A 17135-nucleotide genomic window follows, 5' to 3' on the forward strand; every position below is an offset into this window, starting at 1 on the left:
TCCAGGACACAGATTTTCTCCAATTCTTACCATACAAAATCCTGACTGCGCTGTACAGGGAACCATCTTCGCATTGTATATATCAATAATGAACACTGGGTTTAAAGTCAACTTGAATTGTCATTCTATGGACTGTTTCTGATACTTAGCCAGGGAAGGATGAACTTAGATCGTCCGCCTCGAACAGTGTGCGGCATCAGAGACCAGCTCTGACCTTTGCACATAAGTCACGCACAGGCAAACACTCCGATTTGGAATATTTGTGAAGCGATGGATTAGGAAGCAGAGCCCACCTTAATGAAGTCCATGAGAGTTGTGTAAATGTGCGCTCCTTTGGGGAGGAAGAAGCAGCTTCCTGGGCTCAGTTCATGGAAGAAGAAAAGCTCTTGATCCTGTAGAGGAACAAAGTCAGTCTGTGCGGCGTAATAGTTTAGAACGGGGGAATAGGATCCGAGAGACCAGGGTTCAAATCTTCACAAGGAGACCTTGGGCCCAGGCACTGTCTCTATGGCAGGCATAGGCAAACTCAGCCCTCCCGATGTTTTGGGACTACAACTCCCATCATCCCTGACCACTGGTCCTGATAGCTACGGATGATGGGAGTTGTAGTCCCAAAACATCGGGAGGGCCGAGTTTGCCTATGCCTGCTCTATGGCTTGCAGGAGTGCTGAGAGGATAAAAATGGGGGAGAACCACGTACAACCACCTTGAGCTACTCAGCAGGAAGGCAGGGTGTCAGTGCATCAATATATACCGTATTTTTTGCTCTATAAGACTCACTTTTTCCCTCCTAAAAAGTAAGGGGAAATGTGTGTGCATCTTATGGAGCGAATGCAGGCTGTGCAGCTATCACAGAAGGCAGAACAGCAAGAGGGATTGCTGCTTTCACTGCGCAACGATCCCTCTTGCTGTTCTGCCTTCTGAGATTCAGATTTTTTTTTTTCTTGTTTTCCTCCTCCAAAAACTAGGTGCGTCTTGTGGTCTGGTGCATCTTATAAAGCGAAAAATACGGTATTTTACAGGTGCTTATTTGTAAAGGAATGTGACCCCCTTGGCTAAAAAAAAACCTCCCCCGCCCTTGGGGCATGGGGAGAGAGGGAGGGAAGCATTTCCTCCCAGAGGTTATACCAGACCCAACGAGCCTTAATTCCACCTTGCCTATCCGCCGATGATCCCGCTGGGCAGCCTCCTCTTGAGCACGTTCCCATTCCGCGAGCTGCTTGGGGCTGGGGAAGGAGATGCCGTAGACCCGCTGCAGGGACTCCTTCGAAGGGTCTCCGTGCCAGTAGGAGGCGGCGTTCTGCCAAGCCAAGAGGAATGACAAAAAATAAAATAAGCATGCAATATTGCCTGGTCCAGAAAGAAGGGTTTCTGAACGTATGACGGTTCAGGACAGGGGGAAAGAAAGCAGTGAAACTATGGAGATGGCTTCCGGGGGAGGCAGCGATGGCGGCCAACTTAAGATGGCTTCCAAAGAGGATTTGACGCAAATTCATGGATGGCTATGCTCTGCCTCCACTGCTAGAGGCTACTGAATACCAGTTGGTGGGAATTGTGAGTGGGGAAAGTGGTTCTTGTGTTCAAACCCTGCTTGCTGGTTTCCCTTGAGGGCATCTGTGGGCCCTTGGCTTGATTCAGCAGCCTCTGCTTAAGCTGTTACATTAGCGCAACTTTGGCATTTCTACCACCTGGGATATTATTATTATTATTATTATTATTATTATTATTATTATTACAATCATACCTCATGTTACGTTTGCTTCATGTTATGTTCTTTCAGGTTACGTCCCGCGGCGACCCGGAAGTACCGGGTTTCACCGCTCGCACATGTGCAGAAGCGCAAAATGATGTCATGCGCATGCGCAGAAGCGGCAAATCGCAACCCGCACATGCGCAGATGCGCTGCTGCAGGTTGCGCCCTTTTCATGATGCGAATGGGCCTCCAGAATGGATCTTGTTCGCAACCAGAGGCACCACTGTATTATTATTAATTATTATTATTATTACAGTGGTGCCTCGCAAGACGAAATTAATTCGTTCCGCAAGTTTTGTCGTCTTGCGATTTTTTCGTCTTGCGAAGCATGGTTTTCCATAGGAATGCATTGATAATCAATCAATGCGTTCCTATGGAAACCGCCTTCAGACCAGGTCCGGGGACAGTCTGTCCCCCGACCTCTTCTGAAGGCTGGGGGGGGGGCTTTTCTTCCCACCCCCAGCATTTTAAAAAACCCCGGGACAGCGGGGGACTTCTCCGCTGTCCAGGGCGATTTTAAAATGCTGGGGGTTGGCAGCGAAGGCTTCGCTCCCGCCCGCCAGCATTTTAAGATCGCCCCGGACAGCGGAGAAGTCCCCCGCTGTCCCGGGGTTTTTAAAAAAACTCTCCGCCCCCCCGCCAGGCTTCGGAGCAGCCTTCCGAAGCCTGGCGGAGGGGCGGACAGACCTCCTCCCCCCGCCAAGCTTTGGAGCATCCTTCCGAAGCCTGGCGGGGCGCGGAGAGACCTCCGCCCCACCGCCAGCCTTCGGAGGAGGTCCGAGGACAGTGGGGAAGACGCGCTGCGCTTCCCCGCTGTCCCGGAGATTTCCCTATGGGCTTTCGTCTTGCGAAGGAAGCCCATAGGGAAATTCGTTTTGCGAAGCGCCTCCAAAACAGAAAACCCTTTCGTCTAGCGGGTTTTCCGTCTTGCAAGGCGTTCGTCTTGCGGGGCACCACTGTATTATTATTATTATTACTACTACTACTACTACTATTTAGACTTAATGGCCACTTGCTACCTAACAAGCCTCCAAGTGACTTAAAAACATAAATCCAAAGGGGGGGGGGATTATATGAAACATTAAAATGTTCACACAACAGCTATGCTTCATTAATATGCTTATCTTTATTTTATTGATTTGCAGCATTCGCACCAGGCTCTTCAGCCAAAAAACCCAAAAAGGCTCCCCACTCTACTCCCAGATGCAAGGACCTGGGACGTTAGCACCCACCTTCAGGAGCTTCAGTGCACGGATCTCCCCCGTATGCCGGACGTGCGGCCCCCGGCAGAGGTCAATGAAGGGTCCGCACCTGCAGACAGGAAAGAGGAGAGACGGTGAGTATTGGGCCTTAAATATTCCTGATGGTTTGACTCCTTATGCTCCAATTGGAGAACAGCCTTTAACAAACCTGTTATGGATTTTGAAGACGCTCTAACTCAGGACGAAAGGGAGAAATGTGCTAAGAGGAAGGCACTCTTGGCAAACCCTCACCGTGATCAACTCTTGCCTGGAAAGCAATGTCCCCACTGTGGAAGGACGTGTGGATCCAGAACTGGCCTCCACAGTCACCTACGGACACACCGCTAAGACCGTGTTCATGGAAGGCAATCATACTTGGCTACGAGGGATCACCAAAGAAGACGACTTATGAAATTGCTTATATTCTGTGCAAGAATAATAATAATTTATTATTACAGTCAAAGACGAGTTCATATATTTTGTGTATTTTAATTTGCTTTAAGATGCCTTGAGGCTTTTGTTTTTCAAAATATAAATATCTCTTTAAGAAATATAACTAAACAAAACTAAATTAGAATAACAGGAGCATTGACGCTGTGGTGATCGCAACAGGTCTGTTAAAGGGCTAGGTGGCAATATTGCTTACACCGATGCCCCCAAAGGGTTTTGTTACAATAGGAGGAGCCCATTGGGGAATTTAGTTGATCACTGTGAGGACAAGATGCTGAGCTATTGACTTGATCCAGCCCTAAGGCTCTTCTTAGGTTCTTACAACATATAAGACATAAGATATGGGATGGAAAAAAACTGACCTGCTCATCTCCACCGCCAGGAATAAGCTCAGATTTGCACTAAAGATCAGGAGGCACTCCTGTTTTCTCAAAAGGCGGGTAAGGTAAAGGTAAAGGACAAGGACCCCTGGACAGTTAAATCCAGTCAAAGGAGACTATGGGGTTGTGGAGCTCATCTCCCTTTCAGGCTGAGGAAGCCTGCGTTTGTCTGCAGACAGCTTTCCGGGTCGTGTGGCCAGGAGGACTAAACTGCTTTTGGCGCAACGGAACACCGTGATGGAAACCAGAATGCACGGAAATGCCATTTACCTTCCCACCGGAGCGGTACCTATTTATCTACTTGCACCGGTGTGCTTTCGAACTGCTAGGTTGTCAGGAGCTGGGACAGAGCAGCGGGAGCTCCCTCCGTCGCGGGGATTCGAACCGCCCACCTTCTCATTGGCAAGCCCAAGAGGCTCAGTGGTTTAGACCACAGTGCCACCCGCGTCTCAAAAGGAGGCAACAACTGCAGGTCAGCCATGGATGTCCAGAGTTGAGGGTTTCTCTCACCTGTACACGGTGGCAGTCGGAGATTTCACCTTTTCGTCGATAATCTGAAGTTTGAACTTGTTGTGCTGGAAGGGCAAAGAAAGAGCCAACAATCATCAAGGAAGTTTTGCGATAGATCGCTGTGAGAAACAGGGTGCTGGACTAGGTGGGCCACTGGCCTGATCCTGCCAGCTCCTCTGGTGTTCTATCCATCCCGCAACCGCATCACCCAAAATCCCACTTCCCTGAACACTTTCCAAAAGAAGAAAATTAGTCTGAATGCTCAGCCCAAAGCTGCTGGCATGTAGCTCAGTGGCAGAGCACGTGCCCAGCATGCAGAAGTCTCCCGGTTCAATCCCCAGCATCTCCAGGTAAGGCTGGGAATATCCCCTGCCTGAAACTCCTGGAAGAATCTCTGTTGGATCATCAGTCTGACTCATTAAATGGCAGCTTCCTCTAGTCCTATTTAAACTGGCCTATTAATCAGAACCATGAGAACTGATGTCTTTGTCTATGGAGTTTTCTTGGCAGGGATACTGCAGTGGCTTGCCGGTTCCTGCTCCAGGTGGATGACATTTGGTCAAAACTCTCCACTATGACCTGTCCCTCTTGGGTGCCCTGCTTGGCATAGTTCATAGCTTATCTGAGTTATTCAAGCCCCTTCGCCACGGCAAGGCAGTGATCCATGAAGCTGAGGCTCCAATACTTTGGCCACCTCATGAGAAGAGAAGACTCCCTGGGAAAGACCCCGATGTTGGGAAAGATGGAGGGCACAAGGAGAAGGGGACGACAGAGGACGAGATGGTGGGACAGTGTTCTCGAAGCTACCAGCATGAGTTTGACCAAGCTGCGGGAGGCAGTGGAAGACAGGAGTGCCTGGCGTGCTCTGGTCCAGGGGGTCACGAAGAGTCGCATACGACTAAACGACTAAACAACAACGAGAACTGAAATCTTACTAGCTGTTTGAAACAACCCACACTACTAAAAAGCCATTATTAGTTCCAAAACCGTGAGAGAGAAAACAATATTCAAAACACAGCTCATCATTTCAATAAGAAGTAGGTCGAAAGAACAAGCCTGCTTAAAAGCAAAACTTGGGAGGGAGCAACACCTCTCCTTTGGGAGGAAGCCTCAGAAATGTGAGGCCATCACTGAAAAGGCCCTGTTCCTTGCATTCAACAGCCTAGTTGGACCTTAACTGCAGATACTTAGACCTGGGCTGGTTCATTGAAAATACATAGGTGAAGGCTGCCCTTCAAGGCTCTCTCTACTGTTGCATGAATGGTATCCTGCCATTACACCTGGAGGCTGTGGGTTGTATTCTCTCTCTGCTAGTGCAAGGGCAATTCAGCACAACAAGCTGTGCCAGTGCAAACTCATTGCGCAACAGATTACGCAATCTATCGGTCAACACAAGTGACCAGCAACCTACTTACATGTTCTCTTGTGCAAAACATGTCAAGTAGGTTATTGTACACAATAGGTTATTGTATTTTAGTGTTTTGTTGGAAGCCGCCCAGAGTGGATGGGGAAACTTAGCCAGATGGGCGGGGTATAAATAATAAATTATTATTATTACTATTATTACTATTATTATTAGTAGTAGTAGTAGTATACGGCTAAGTGACTTTAACTTAGCACTGCATTGGATACGACCCCTCTAATCCTGGCAAGCACAGAAAACTTTGCAAATGCAACACTCTGGATAAACCAGTCAAATGGAGCTGTGTATTTCGAAGGCTATGTCTGACTGTGAGTTTGCACCTATGTTCCCATATCCAAGAGGGATATGCAAGAGGAACCCTGCACTCTTTCAAAAAATTGGCCACCAAGCTCAGCCTTTCCCAATGCCTTCTAGTGTCTTCCAGATCTTTTGGACAGCTCTCCCCAATGACATACTAGAACAGCAGTGTTGGCTAAGGATGATGGGAGCTGAAGTCCAAAATATCTGTAGGGTATGAGCCCAGGGAAGGCTGAACCAGGCCATCGTTCTGTTTCCCCACAAAAGCCCAAACAAATTATCCTGGGAGGCCGCAAAAGAGAGGGTGGAAGGCAGATGTTTATGTCTCCAACAACTGGGATAGACAGCCTCTGAACATGGAGGTTCAGTTGACTAATAGCCACTGACAGGCAGCTCTTCAGAAACTGGTTTAATGCCCTCTTAAAAGCCTCTGGTTCATTGGCGCGTCCTGTGGCCGCAGATGCCACAAACGGCAGTCAACTTCCAGGAATTGTAGACAACTTTGCACCCATTTCAGAAACCAGGCCATCAAAACAAAAACAGAAGGAAAAGCTCGAAGAACCTGTTGCCAGCCATTTTAGTAATTTTCACAGCCGCAACGTTTTCAGGAGTGGAAATTCCAGTAGGGTAGGAAAGCAAAGGGAAGAATGCCCCACAGCACCTTGAAACTAAGGTGTGGAACATCTGTGGCAGCCCAGATGTTGCTGCAAGATTCCACCATAGTCAGTGGTCAAGGATGACAAGAAGAGTTCCCATCCATGAACACCAGGGAGCACCAGATCTCAAACTGGAAATGGACTAGCAATACAATAACTTCTGGACAACCATGGCCTCAGCTCAGGGGACAAATATGTCACATTTTACCTAAGCATTCAACTATTTTTCTTGTCCTCCTTGTGCTCCTAACATAGTACTTGTCCAGAAAATGTTGCCTTCCTGAACACTCTTGCCATCCTCACTCATCTTGGTTTCAGGTGCAAAATCCAGTTATGTCACTGGCAAGGCAGAGGCCCCGGCATTTAACTAAACTAAGCTTCTTTTTATTCCGTCTTTCTACGAAATTACGTAGGGCTCTTTTGACATTCTTTGGAGTTTGCACCTTAAAGAGCTCCACCAGATCCTCTCGAGAGACTTCCAGCCGTTCAAAGGGATGGTTCTTGGAGATTATCCCCTTGCAGATTTCCTCCAGGACTGGCAGGTCTTTACTGGACACAGTCCTGTGGAGAAGAAAGAAATGAGAAGCTCTTTACAGGAAACATGGAGACATCAACAGATAATGTCAAGCAATTATAGGCAGCCCAGGCAGACCCAAAATGACAAAGAGGGTCATAAAAGCCCTGATCGTCAAAGTTTTGATACCTAACCAACAGACAGAAAGATAAACCCTTGATTTGGAGCAGCCAGTTCTGTGGACCAGACAGCCTTTGTCCCTGCATATGTTGTGAACTGCTCCTAATCAAGTTTATTTACTTCCCTGCTTGTTTGATCTTAGAAACTTTGGAGATTAACTGACGCTCACAAAGCTCCCCCCCCCCCCCACCTTCAACCAGCAACCCTTGCAAGACTTCTGCTTAAGTCAAACTTTATGACGATTCAGAGATTAAATCATCAGGGGGATTTGGAAAGAAGTTTCAAGGACTAGCAAAATTTCTCAGTACAGAAAAGTCATTGCTTGACCAGTGGCGACACCTAGTGGACAGCAGAGGTGTAACACACCCACCCACGGGATTGAGGAAGTCCCACAGGCCAATTCATTTGTGCGAGGCAAAAAGTGTGTGCGTGCACACACACACAGACCACTTTCAGAAGGAGATTCTTTTCACATTCAATATCTCATGCCTATCCTGCCTCTCTTTTTTTCAACAACAAAATCTCAAAAGCAATTAACACATTAAGAGGAACACGTGAAGCTGCCGTATACCGAGTAAGATCATTAGGGTGCATCTAGCACAGGGGTCAGCAAACATTTTCAGCCGGGGGCCGGTCCACTGTCCCTCAGACCTTGGGGGGGGGGCGGACGGACTATATTTTGAAGAAAAACATGATTTTCGTCCGCCCGCAAAGAGGCCTGAAGATGCTTCGCTTTACCTGTCCCAGTTGTCTTTCCAATAGCTGGGTTGGGCTTCTCCAGCCAGCCAGGCGCAATGGCGGGGTAGGAGGCTGTGTCGGCCGGTGAAGACAGAAGCAGCAGCCCTGGCGGAGGAGCCGTGGGCAGAGGTAGGGGAACTGGGGAGTCGCCAGAGCTTTTACCCACCACCTACTGCTGCTTCCTGAGAGGCACCACGGAGAAGAAGTCAGAGCCGCCCACCAACTTGCAAGCGGCGGCTGCGGACACCGCAACAACCCGCCTGAACGCCATGGGAGGAATAAAGAGGGAGGGAGGGAGGGAGGCAGCAACGAAGAAAGCACGCGAGGAAGCAGTGCGGAAAAGGGGCGTGGAGAAGGAAGGAAGATTGCTCCGTCTCTGAGGAGAAAAGCGCCGCCGTGTGAGGGAGAGGGAGGGAGAGGGAAAGAATGCGTGCACTGGTGATCCACACGGCGATTCCCGGACTGTCCGCAGGCCAGATCTAGAAGGCAATTGGGCCCGATCCGGCCCGCGGCCCTTAGTTTGCCGACCCATGATCTAGCACAATGCTGTTGACAGCGACTGGCAGCAATGTGTCTCCGGTGATTCATTGCAAAACAACATCAAACCTAGCATTACGTAAAATACATTGAACAAGCACACAAAACGTAACTGGCTGTGCATTCACGTAAACAATTCTCTCCTGTATTTTTATACTTCTCTTGCACATGATCAACACCCAAAGTACAACAATGTAAGCAGACGTCCCAACAGATCAGTTCATTCATAGAGTCCAAATATCTGCTATTTTCTGTTCCGTGTATGTCTTTGTATGTTCATAAAATCCAAATGGGAGCTTACTACAGTTCCACAGAATCTTGACAAGGATTTCCGGAGTAATGCCTTGTTTCGCCCTCCTTGTACGTGTTCGTATGTAGTATATCAAGATAATGGAACGTATGACATGGTGGTTTTGTGTTGATAATGTGCAAGAGGAGTATTTGATACTGTGATAAAAATACAGAAGAGAGTTGTTTATGGGAATGCACAGCCGGTTACGTTTTGTGTGTTTGTTCTCCGGTGCTTCAGGCAGGGAGTCCTTCCCAGCTTAATCAGAGACTGAACCTGGAGCCTTCTGCATGTACCATGCGTAATCTCCCGCTGAGCTACAGCCCTGGCTCTAAGCAATAAAATTAAGATTCCAGTCCTCATGTTTCTGAATAAACGGATGATTTAAATGGGGACCCAGGAAGGTGGCTTATACCAAACCAGGCCATTGTTGCATCTAGCTCTGGGTTAGGCTGACTTTTCCCTATTTTCTCCAAGGAGCGTACTCCGTTCCATTGCACCCCAGGTCAGCCCTTTGGCGGGAGAAATCATTTTCTATATTTCATATATTCGCTTCCTTCCACCCCACCCCCCAAAGGGAAGCAGGTGGGATGCAACAAAACACCGCAACCACAAAACACACACAATTTAGAAAGGACAGATGTCCACTTGCAACCTTTTCTTATAATAGGGTTATGATAACTGACTTGGAGCAGTTCCCTGGGGGTTTCAGGCAGGGGACGTTCCCTTCCTTCATGGAGACGCCACTAGGAATTGGACCTGGGGCATTCCGCATGCAAGGCAGGAGCTCAGCCACTGAGCTACAGCTGTTCTCTAAAAATAAACCAAAGTCTGCAGCCGTTATGGTTCTGAAAGCAAGGCTTAATTTAATTAGGAACAGAAGGAACTGCCTTATACCACATCAGACCCTTGATCCATTATTGTCTACAGCAGGCACCCCCAAACTCAGCCCTCCAGCTGTTTTGGGACTACAATTCCCATCATCCCTGACCACTGGTCCTGTTAGCTAGGGGTGATGGGAGTTGTAGTCCCAAAACAGCTGGAGGGCCAAGTTTGGGGATGCATGGTCTACAGTGATCGGCAGTGTCTCTCCAGGGTTTCAGGCACAGGAAATTCCCTGCCCCACCTGGAGAAACCACTCCGGCCCTTCTGCATGCCAAGCAAGGGCTCTACTACCAAGCCATGTGTCCCTTTCACTTGAGAGAGCGAAGGCAGGGCCTCTCCAGCGGCTCAGCCGAGAGACCAGGGACTTTAGCTTCCAACTCTCTTTACATTCCAGCCGGTTGTTACAAGAACTCCGTAACCTGAAGAACTACAGACTGTATCTGCTGTTTTCCTCTCCATCCCCTTTTCTTTTTCTGTCGCATCTTTTCAACCACACTCCCCACCATCGCCCTTCCAACTTACCTTTCCTCATCCAAATACATGTCGTAGAAGAAGCCATTTTCAGTGCTGGGTCCGTGACACAGGTAGGCACCGTAAAACTGCTCGGCGGCACCTCCTAGAACGTGGGCACTGGAGTGCCAGAAAAGCTGGTAAAAGAGAAATTTGGGGAGAGGTCTAGTTAGGTACGCTGGAAACTCCGGGCTCCTTCCCAAGGCAGCAGCACTGCCCCCTCCCCATTTGCAGAGGCAACCTGAGGACAATGGTCAAAACAAACCAAGGGAGAATATTATTATAAGAACAACAAAAGAGGCCGGCTGCTAGATCAAGGCCATTAAGAAATGTTGTCTGTCTGCAGGCATGGACTTGGCTGAAAGCATGTGATGCAGCTTGGAAAAGCAATCCGCTTGAAAAGTGCTACTAGACAATCTACAAGCCTGAAAAGGAATCAGCAATTTAGACAAACAAGCTCTGTCTGGTGCTAAAGGACAGAAAATGGAAGAACAGGCCGGGGTGCTCTTTTGTCAGACAGCTTTTATATTAAACAAAATGGCGTTTTTCTTAAAGCTTCAAAAGTGAAGCTGTTAGGGAATTCTAATTCTAAAATGTCTGCTCAATAAACAAGTCCTGGGGGGGGGGGGAGGTGGCCAACCTAGCCCAGGATCCTGCCCTCACAGTGGCCAACCAGATACCCCAATGGGAATCTTGCAAGCAGGACCTGAGTGCAACAGCAACCCTCTCACCACTTGTGAGTCTCAGCAACTGGTATTGTTCAGAGGCATTTACTGTCTCTAACGGTAGAGGAAGAACAGTCCTAGACGCTGCTAGTCACTGACAGTCTCCTCTGACTCCTCCCTGAATCAGCCTGACTCTCTTTTAAATCTAAGTTGTTGGCCGTCATTATGTCTCATGGGAACGAATCCCAGAGTTTATCTGTGCTCTGTGTGAGGATGTCCTTCCTCTTCTGGACTCACAGCTGTCCATGGAGGCTAGCTCCACCTGGTACGCAAGCTGAGACCCTACCTGCCCGCAGACTGTCTCGCCAGAGTGGTGCATGCTCTAATTATCTCTCCCTTGGACTACTGCAATGCACCTTTGAAGGTGACCTGGAAACTACAACTAATCCAGAATGCGGCAGCTAGACTGGTGACTGGGAGCGGCCACAGAGACCACATAACACCGGCCTTGAAAGACCTACATTGGCTCCCAGTATGTTTCCGAGCACAATTCAAAGTGCTGGTGCTGACCTTTAAAGACCTAAATGGTCCAGTAGACCTGAAGGAGCGTCTCCACCCCCATCGTTCTGCCCAGACACTGAGGTCCAGCGCCGAGGGCCTTCTGGCGGTTCCCTCGCTGCGGGAAGCCAAGTTACAGGGAACCAGGCAGAGGGCCTTCTGGGTAGTGGCACCAGCCCTGTGGAACGCCCTCCCACCAGATGTCAAAGAGAAAAACAACTACCAGACTTTTAGAAGACACCTGAAGGCAGCCCTGTTTAGGGAAGCTTTCATTGTTTAATAGGTTATTGTATTTTAATATTCTGTTGGAAGCCGCCCGGAGTGGTTGGGGAAACCCAGCTAGATGGGCGGGGTATAAAAAATTAATAATAATAATAATTGTTGTTTTTGTTGTTGTTATCATCTTCTCTGTCCCAAATCTTCCAGCCATCATGCAAGGAGCTATGAAGAAGTCCAATATAATTCCGAAAGGATGACACCCCAGGAGCCTGAGGAAGGAGGGCTGGAGGTTGAGGTCTTTCTGCCTTCGTCTACAGAGCAACGTCACCAGACTGGACTTTCCTGGCAAGAATGACCACACCACCCTGACGGAGAACGCTGCGCACCCGGACATTCCTCCTGAAAGCATCCTCTCCTGCAACACTGGCAACGAGACACAGCTTGGGTCCAAGCTGCCAGGCAGTCTGCCTCTACAAGCCCCTGAAGCTAAGGTTTGATGCAGGCAACCAGCCTCATTTAGCTGATAGCTGTTCACACGCCTATTACCCACCAACAAGCTCCTTTTGAAAGGTGCTCTTCCTGTAGCGCAGGGTCTGAGGAACCCATTTCTTGGCTAGGGAGGGCAGCTCTTTCTCTTCTCCCCCACCCCCCCGTGCCCCCCACAAATAAATGCTGACAGGTGGGCAGGGCCACCCATCTGCTAAAGTTAACCAATAGCGGTGGGAGGAGAGAAGTCTGTTTCACCAGCGCCTTCCTCGTAGGAAAGGATTCTCCGCTTCTCTTTTGGGGTGGGATAGATAATTTTTATTTATTTTCAAAAACAGTATTAATATAAATTTACGGAATTGATATGAACGCTCTGCTTATCAGCTGATGAGCAGAGGGTTCAATCCTGCTGCTTGGGCCACAGGCCAATTCCCTGTGGAGGAGCTGGTGGGCCCAGCCAATGAGGAATCAGGGTGTCTGGCAGTGCCGAACCTTGATTTCAGCCCCCAGAAGTTCTGGTATCTGGAAGGGGAGTGAGGCCCTTTTCTGTGCTTGCTTGCTAAACTACAGTCGAGATTTAGCAGCTCCCTTCGCTCTCTTCCGCACAAGCGAAACTCCTCTGGGTACTCACCGCCTGCCCATCCTGAGATTCGAAATCCACAAACTCCAAGCTGGCGTCGCCCTCCAGCGGGCGATCCAGGTCATGTAGGCTCCCATTCACCCGTGCCACCACGGCACCCTGGGCCAGACTCCGGCTGCAAGAGCAGTAATAATAATAACAATAATAAAAATTTATTATTTATACCCCGCCCATCTGGCTGGGTCCCCCCAGCCACTCTGGGCGGCTTCCAACAAAACACTAAAAGACAATAGCCTGTTGTTGTTTAGTCATTTAGTCGTGTCCGACTCTTCGTGACCCCATGGACCAGAGCACGCCAGGCACCTCTGTCCTCCACTACTTCCCCCCGTTTGGTCAAACTTATGCTGGTCGCTTCGAGAACACTGTCCCACCATCTCGTCCTCTGTCGTCCCCTTCTCCTTGTGCCCTCCATCTTTCCCAACATCAGGGTCTTTTCCAGGGAGTCTTCTCTTCTCATGAGGTGGCCAAAGTCTTGGAGCCTCAGCTTCAGGATCTGTCCTTCCAGTGAGCACTCAGGGCTGATTTCCTTAAGAATGGATGCGTTTGATCTTCTTGCAGTCCATGGGACTCTCAAGAGTCTCCTCCAACACCAGAATTCAAAAGCATCAATTCTTCGGCGATCAGCCTTCTTTATGGTCCTATTCTTTATGGTCCAATAGCCTATTAAACATTAAAAGCTTCCCTAAACAGGGCTGCCTTTAGGTGTCTTCTAAAGTGGGAGGTTAGGACACATCTGACTGGCAACTGCCTCGCAACCACGAGGAGAAACGGACCAGATATTTATTTTTATTTATTTTAGGTACTTCTGTGCTGCTTGATATTAAGAATCTCTAAGCGGTGCAGAAACATATTATTATTTTTAAGGTGTGAAGATTGTCTCCAAAAGGCAGAAGCTGGAAGCTGCCTTGTGGCGAACCGGACTATCTGTCCACCTACTTCAGTACTGCTCACACTGACTGGCAGAGGTTCTCTAGAATCCCACAGAGGGGCTCTTTTCCCAGCCCAGCCTGGATATGCCACTGGGGATAGAAACTGGACCTGTCTGCTTGCAAAGCAGATGCTCTCTCCCTGAGCTACGGCCGTTCCAGTGAATCAGAAGGTTTCAGATTCTGAGTTAAAGAAGAGCTTGCTAAGAAGGCCAAAGGTGCTGAACCTCCAGATGCTGTTGAACTACAACTCCCATCAACTCAGTGGCATCTCATATTACTCATCTCCTAGGGATATGTTTTTACAAGTGAAGGACAGGATCTCAAATTTTTGAGTCGCACATCTCTGTTCATATCTCAAGAGCTGCCAACCCTTTGCCCCAAACAGTTTGCTTAAAAAAAAAAAAAGTGTTCAAGAGGAAGCACATTTGAAGAAAGCACATAGCGAACATCTAACACATGCACCTGATCTGCAGCGCCACTTGATACGGCGTGGTCATCCAGGCCTCCCCGTTTATTTCACTGCCCCCTGGTAGGGAAATCCGGATCGGCCGGCTGTTTTTGTGGCTTCGCTCGGCGCATCGTTCAGCCGCAGCAGCTTTTAGCTTCTCATAAAACGCCAGGCGCTCAGAGATGTGGGAAGGAAGGGCACCCGCCTATAGGAGAAGACATACGACAGAGTCAATCGCCATGAATTCTGTCCTTACCTTAGGGAAACGGCCACTTTCAAAATGCAGAATGACTGACAAGACCCCCGTTAAAACAGAAGATGGCCAGCAAATCTAGCAATGTTAATATTTGATACAGGGCTGGGGGGAAAAACCACTCTAGGTACTACAGCCAACATAGTTCTGTTGAGGGGAAAATGAAGAAGAGTTACATGGTTTGCAGGGAAATGGTACCGTTTGCCGAGAACGATGGAAAGGGGTAAGCAACTGCCTTGGAGCAGTTTTCTCCCCAAAACTGGTAGCAGATAAACCTGGAGGCAGCAGGCTCCCTTTTATACCAGTTAGGAGTGTCAGTGTGACAAACTGCCAACCCAAAGAGAAACTGATATACAGACCCCTGCCCTGTCTCTCCAAGAACAGGTTTCACGTGGCGCACCCAGAAGGGCAATTCAGCGCTCAGTCAGACACTTGAGGGCAAACATCAGATGCTCCCAAGATAGAGGAAAAATAAAGAGCACCTACTGACAGGAGCTTACCTCCAAAGGATGCACAACTTGTACAGAGATGCTACAGGAGTGCATTTGGCACCTAGTCATTTCATTTAGCAAGCCCCAGTTGGGTGTGTTGCAAATGTCTGGGATCACCATCATAAAGCAATAACCTCTAAGGTTTGGGGTGGGGAGACTGGATGATCAGCTCCAAAGGTTGTCAAGGGAAGAATGTACTGTTATATCTGGAGCAATGCTGGACACCAGGGATTGCCCGGCAACCATGCTTCTTCATTCCCAGTGGTGTGGGGGAAATGCCACAGTTGCACTCTGTGCATGTTCAGAGATGCTCCATTATGTTGTATCGCTTTGCAACGTGTTTTCTGTCCTGAAAGCAACGTTAAGGAACGGCCAAGTTCAGGCCAGACGGTCTCGCCTTGGTCATTCACATAAATCTGAAAGTGCCGGTGCTTTGAAGGACCTGCTACAACAGGCAAAAATCTGGCTCTACTCCTGGGGCGGATGGAAGGCCTCACCCGTTGAAAGCCTGCCTGCTGGACAGAAAAACAGCAGCAGCAGCAGCACAGGAGCTTTCAAGACGAGAGGCTGCAGCTTTAGAAGTTATGGGGCAGCGAGAAAAGTAGGACTGGAGACTGGGGAAAGGAGGGATTCGAAAAACAAATGCATTTAAATTAGAAGACTATCAACAGACCCTGTACAGCCTGCAGAGATGGCTCTTCCCAGCCCAGATCTTCCTCCAAGGCCAAAGGACCTTCATCTTTGAGGAGACCCGTGTCAAGTCCTCAGTTCCCACGTGGGAAACTGCCGGGGTCCCTCAGGCCGGTTGCACCCTCTGCAAAAGCCGCTCCAGCATCCCTCTCCACTTTGCAAACTGCGAACCGGGAGCAGCAGCAGCAGCAGCATCCGCCTGCGCGGGGACTCTGCGCGCGCCGATTGGCCGCCTCTGCAAAGAGGAAGAGAACGCGGATTGGTAGTCTAGCTGGCCAATAGGCTTCCTCCCCCTGGAAGGAGTTTCCTTCCCCCTCGCCTTCTGAAACAAGGACTCGAGGGTGTGAAGTTCCGCCCACCTTTCCTCCCCCGCCCGGATCAACGCGACAAGCAAGGCGGGGAAATGAAATGCTGCAGCCACCGATTCTCCTGCGAATTAAGGAGGGCTTCTTGGATCGCAGGCTGGCGCGCGAGGTTGCCAGCTGACCAGAAACTGATATTGCAAGCCTTTGTGTAGGGTGCAAAGGGGGAAAGGCTCCCCTCACTGCATGGCAGGGGAGAAGCACGCTTTAACCGTGCTGAGCGAGGTCTGTCAAGCTGCACAGCTGCAGCGGCCAGCTGGAAAGTTGGCAACCCAGTAGGCACGGCAGGGAACGCTTAGGGCAAAACACAGCCTAGCTGCAAAGGAATTTTGTGGCCATACACTGAAGAGAACTGCATGTTGCAATTAAAACCAAAACATAACCAATTTCTGCGTGACAGGCATAAAGCAGGCAGCTTTCAGCCTGATAGGTAGAGTTCTGGAAAAGATGCTTTGGTTGGATTTCCACGTCCCCTACTCAAAGGTCTTTTAAAAATGCCTTTATTTATTTAAAACATATGTGGCATAATCAGTGTTCTAAATAAAGTAATTTTTTCCTATGTCTCATTTAAGTACTGTAGGAGGTGGAAATTCAACAGGTGCAGCTTCTAACACTGCCTAGCCATCATAAGGCTTTGAATTGTGCCCAACTGAATTCTACTCAGAGTAGACACATTGAAAACAATGGACCTAAACCATGTCCATTTGCTTCAGTGGGTTTACTCAATAGTATGACTAACGCTACATACGAACCCTTTGCCGTTAGGCCGCCGATTCAAGGACCCAGGGGTTCCTGTCAGGAAAAAGGTCATGACCCCATATCCCCCTAGCAGCTCCATAAAATCCTATAAACCAGATTATCAGTGTGCACACACAAAAGGCAGAAAAGGCTTATTTAAGCATTAAAATCACGTTAGAAAGCAAACATCCAAATATGAATTGGATCCCAATGTCTTTTCAATGAGCAATTCATAGAATGGGCAGGATCTGGCCAAGGACACCCTCTTAAAACTCCACTAATTTTTTCCCAGT

General features: G+C 48.9%; 1 protein-coding gene across 2 annotated transcripts in view; it reads right to left on the reverse strand.

The window, feature by feature from the left end:
• TARS2 (threonyl-tRNA synthetase 2, mitochondrial) overlaps positions 1-15954 on the reverse strand; it is a 32325-nt gene extending 16371 nt beyond the window's left edge. For both annotated transcript variants that reach the window (XM_077920241.1, XM_028710887.2), the window contains exons 1-9: positions 15726-15954; positions 14323-14513; positions 12923-13046; positions 10376-10500; positions 7154-7271; positions 4335-4399; positions 2986-3064; positions 1154-1300; positions 294-392 (exon numbers count right to left, since the gene is read on the reverse strand). In XM_077920241.1, coding sequence (XP_077776367.1) covers positions 294-392; positions 1154-1300; positions 2986-3064; positions 4335-4399; positions 7154-7271; positions 10376-10500; positions 12923-13046; positions 14323-14513; positions 15726-15791 — 1014 coding nt within the window. In that variant the 5' untranslated portion in view covers positions 15792-15954. The remainder of the gene's footprint in view (positions 1-293; positions 393-1153; positions 1301-2985; positions 3065-4334; positions 4400-7153; positions 7272-10375; positions 10501-12922; positions 13047-14322; positions 14514-15725) is intronic.
• Positions 15955-17135: the final 1181 nt, after the last annotated feature.

Source organism: Podarcis muralis, chromosome 16 (genome assembly GCF_964188315.1).
Source record: "Podarcis muralis chromosome 16, rPodMur119.hap1.1, whole genome shotgun sequence".
NCBI lineage: Eukaryota > Metazoa > Chordata > Lepidosauria > Squamata > Lacertidae > Podarcis > Podarcis muralis.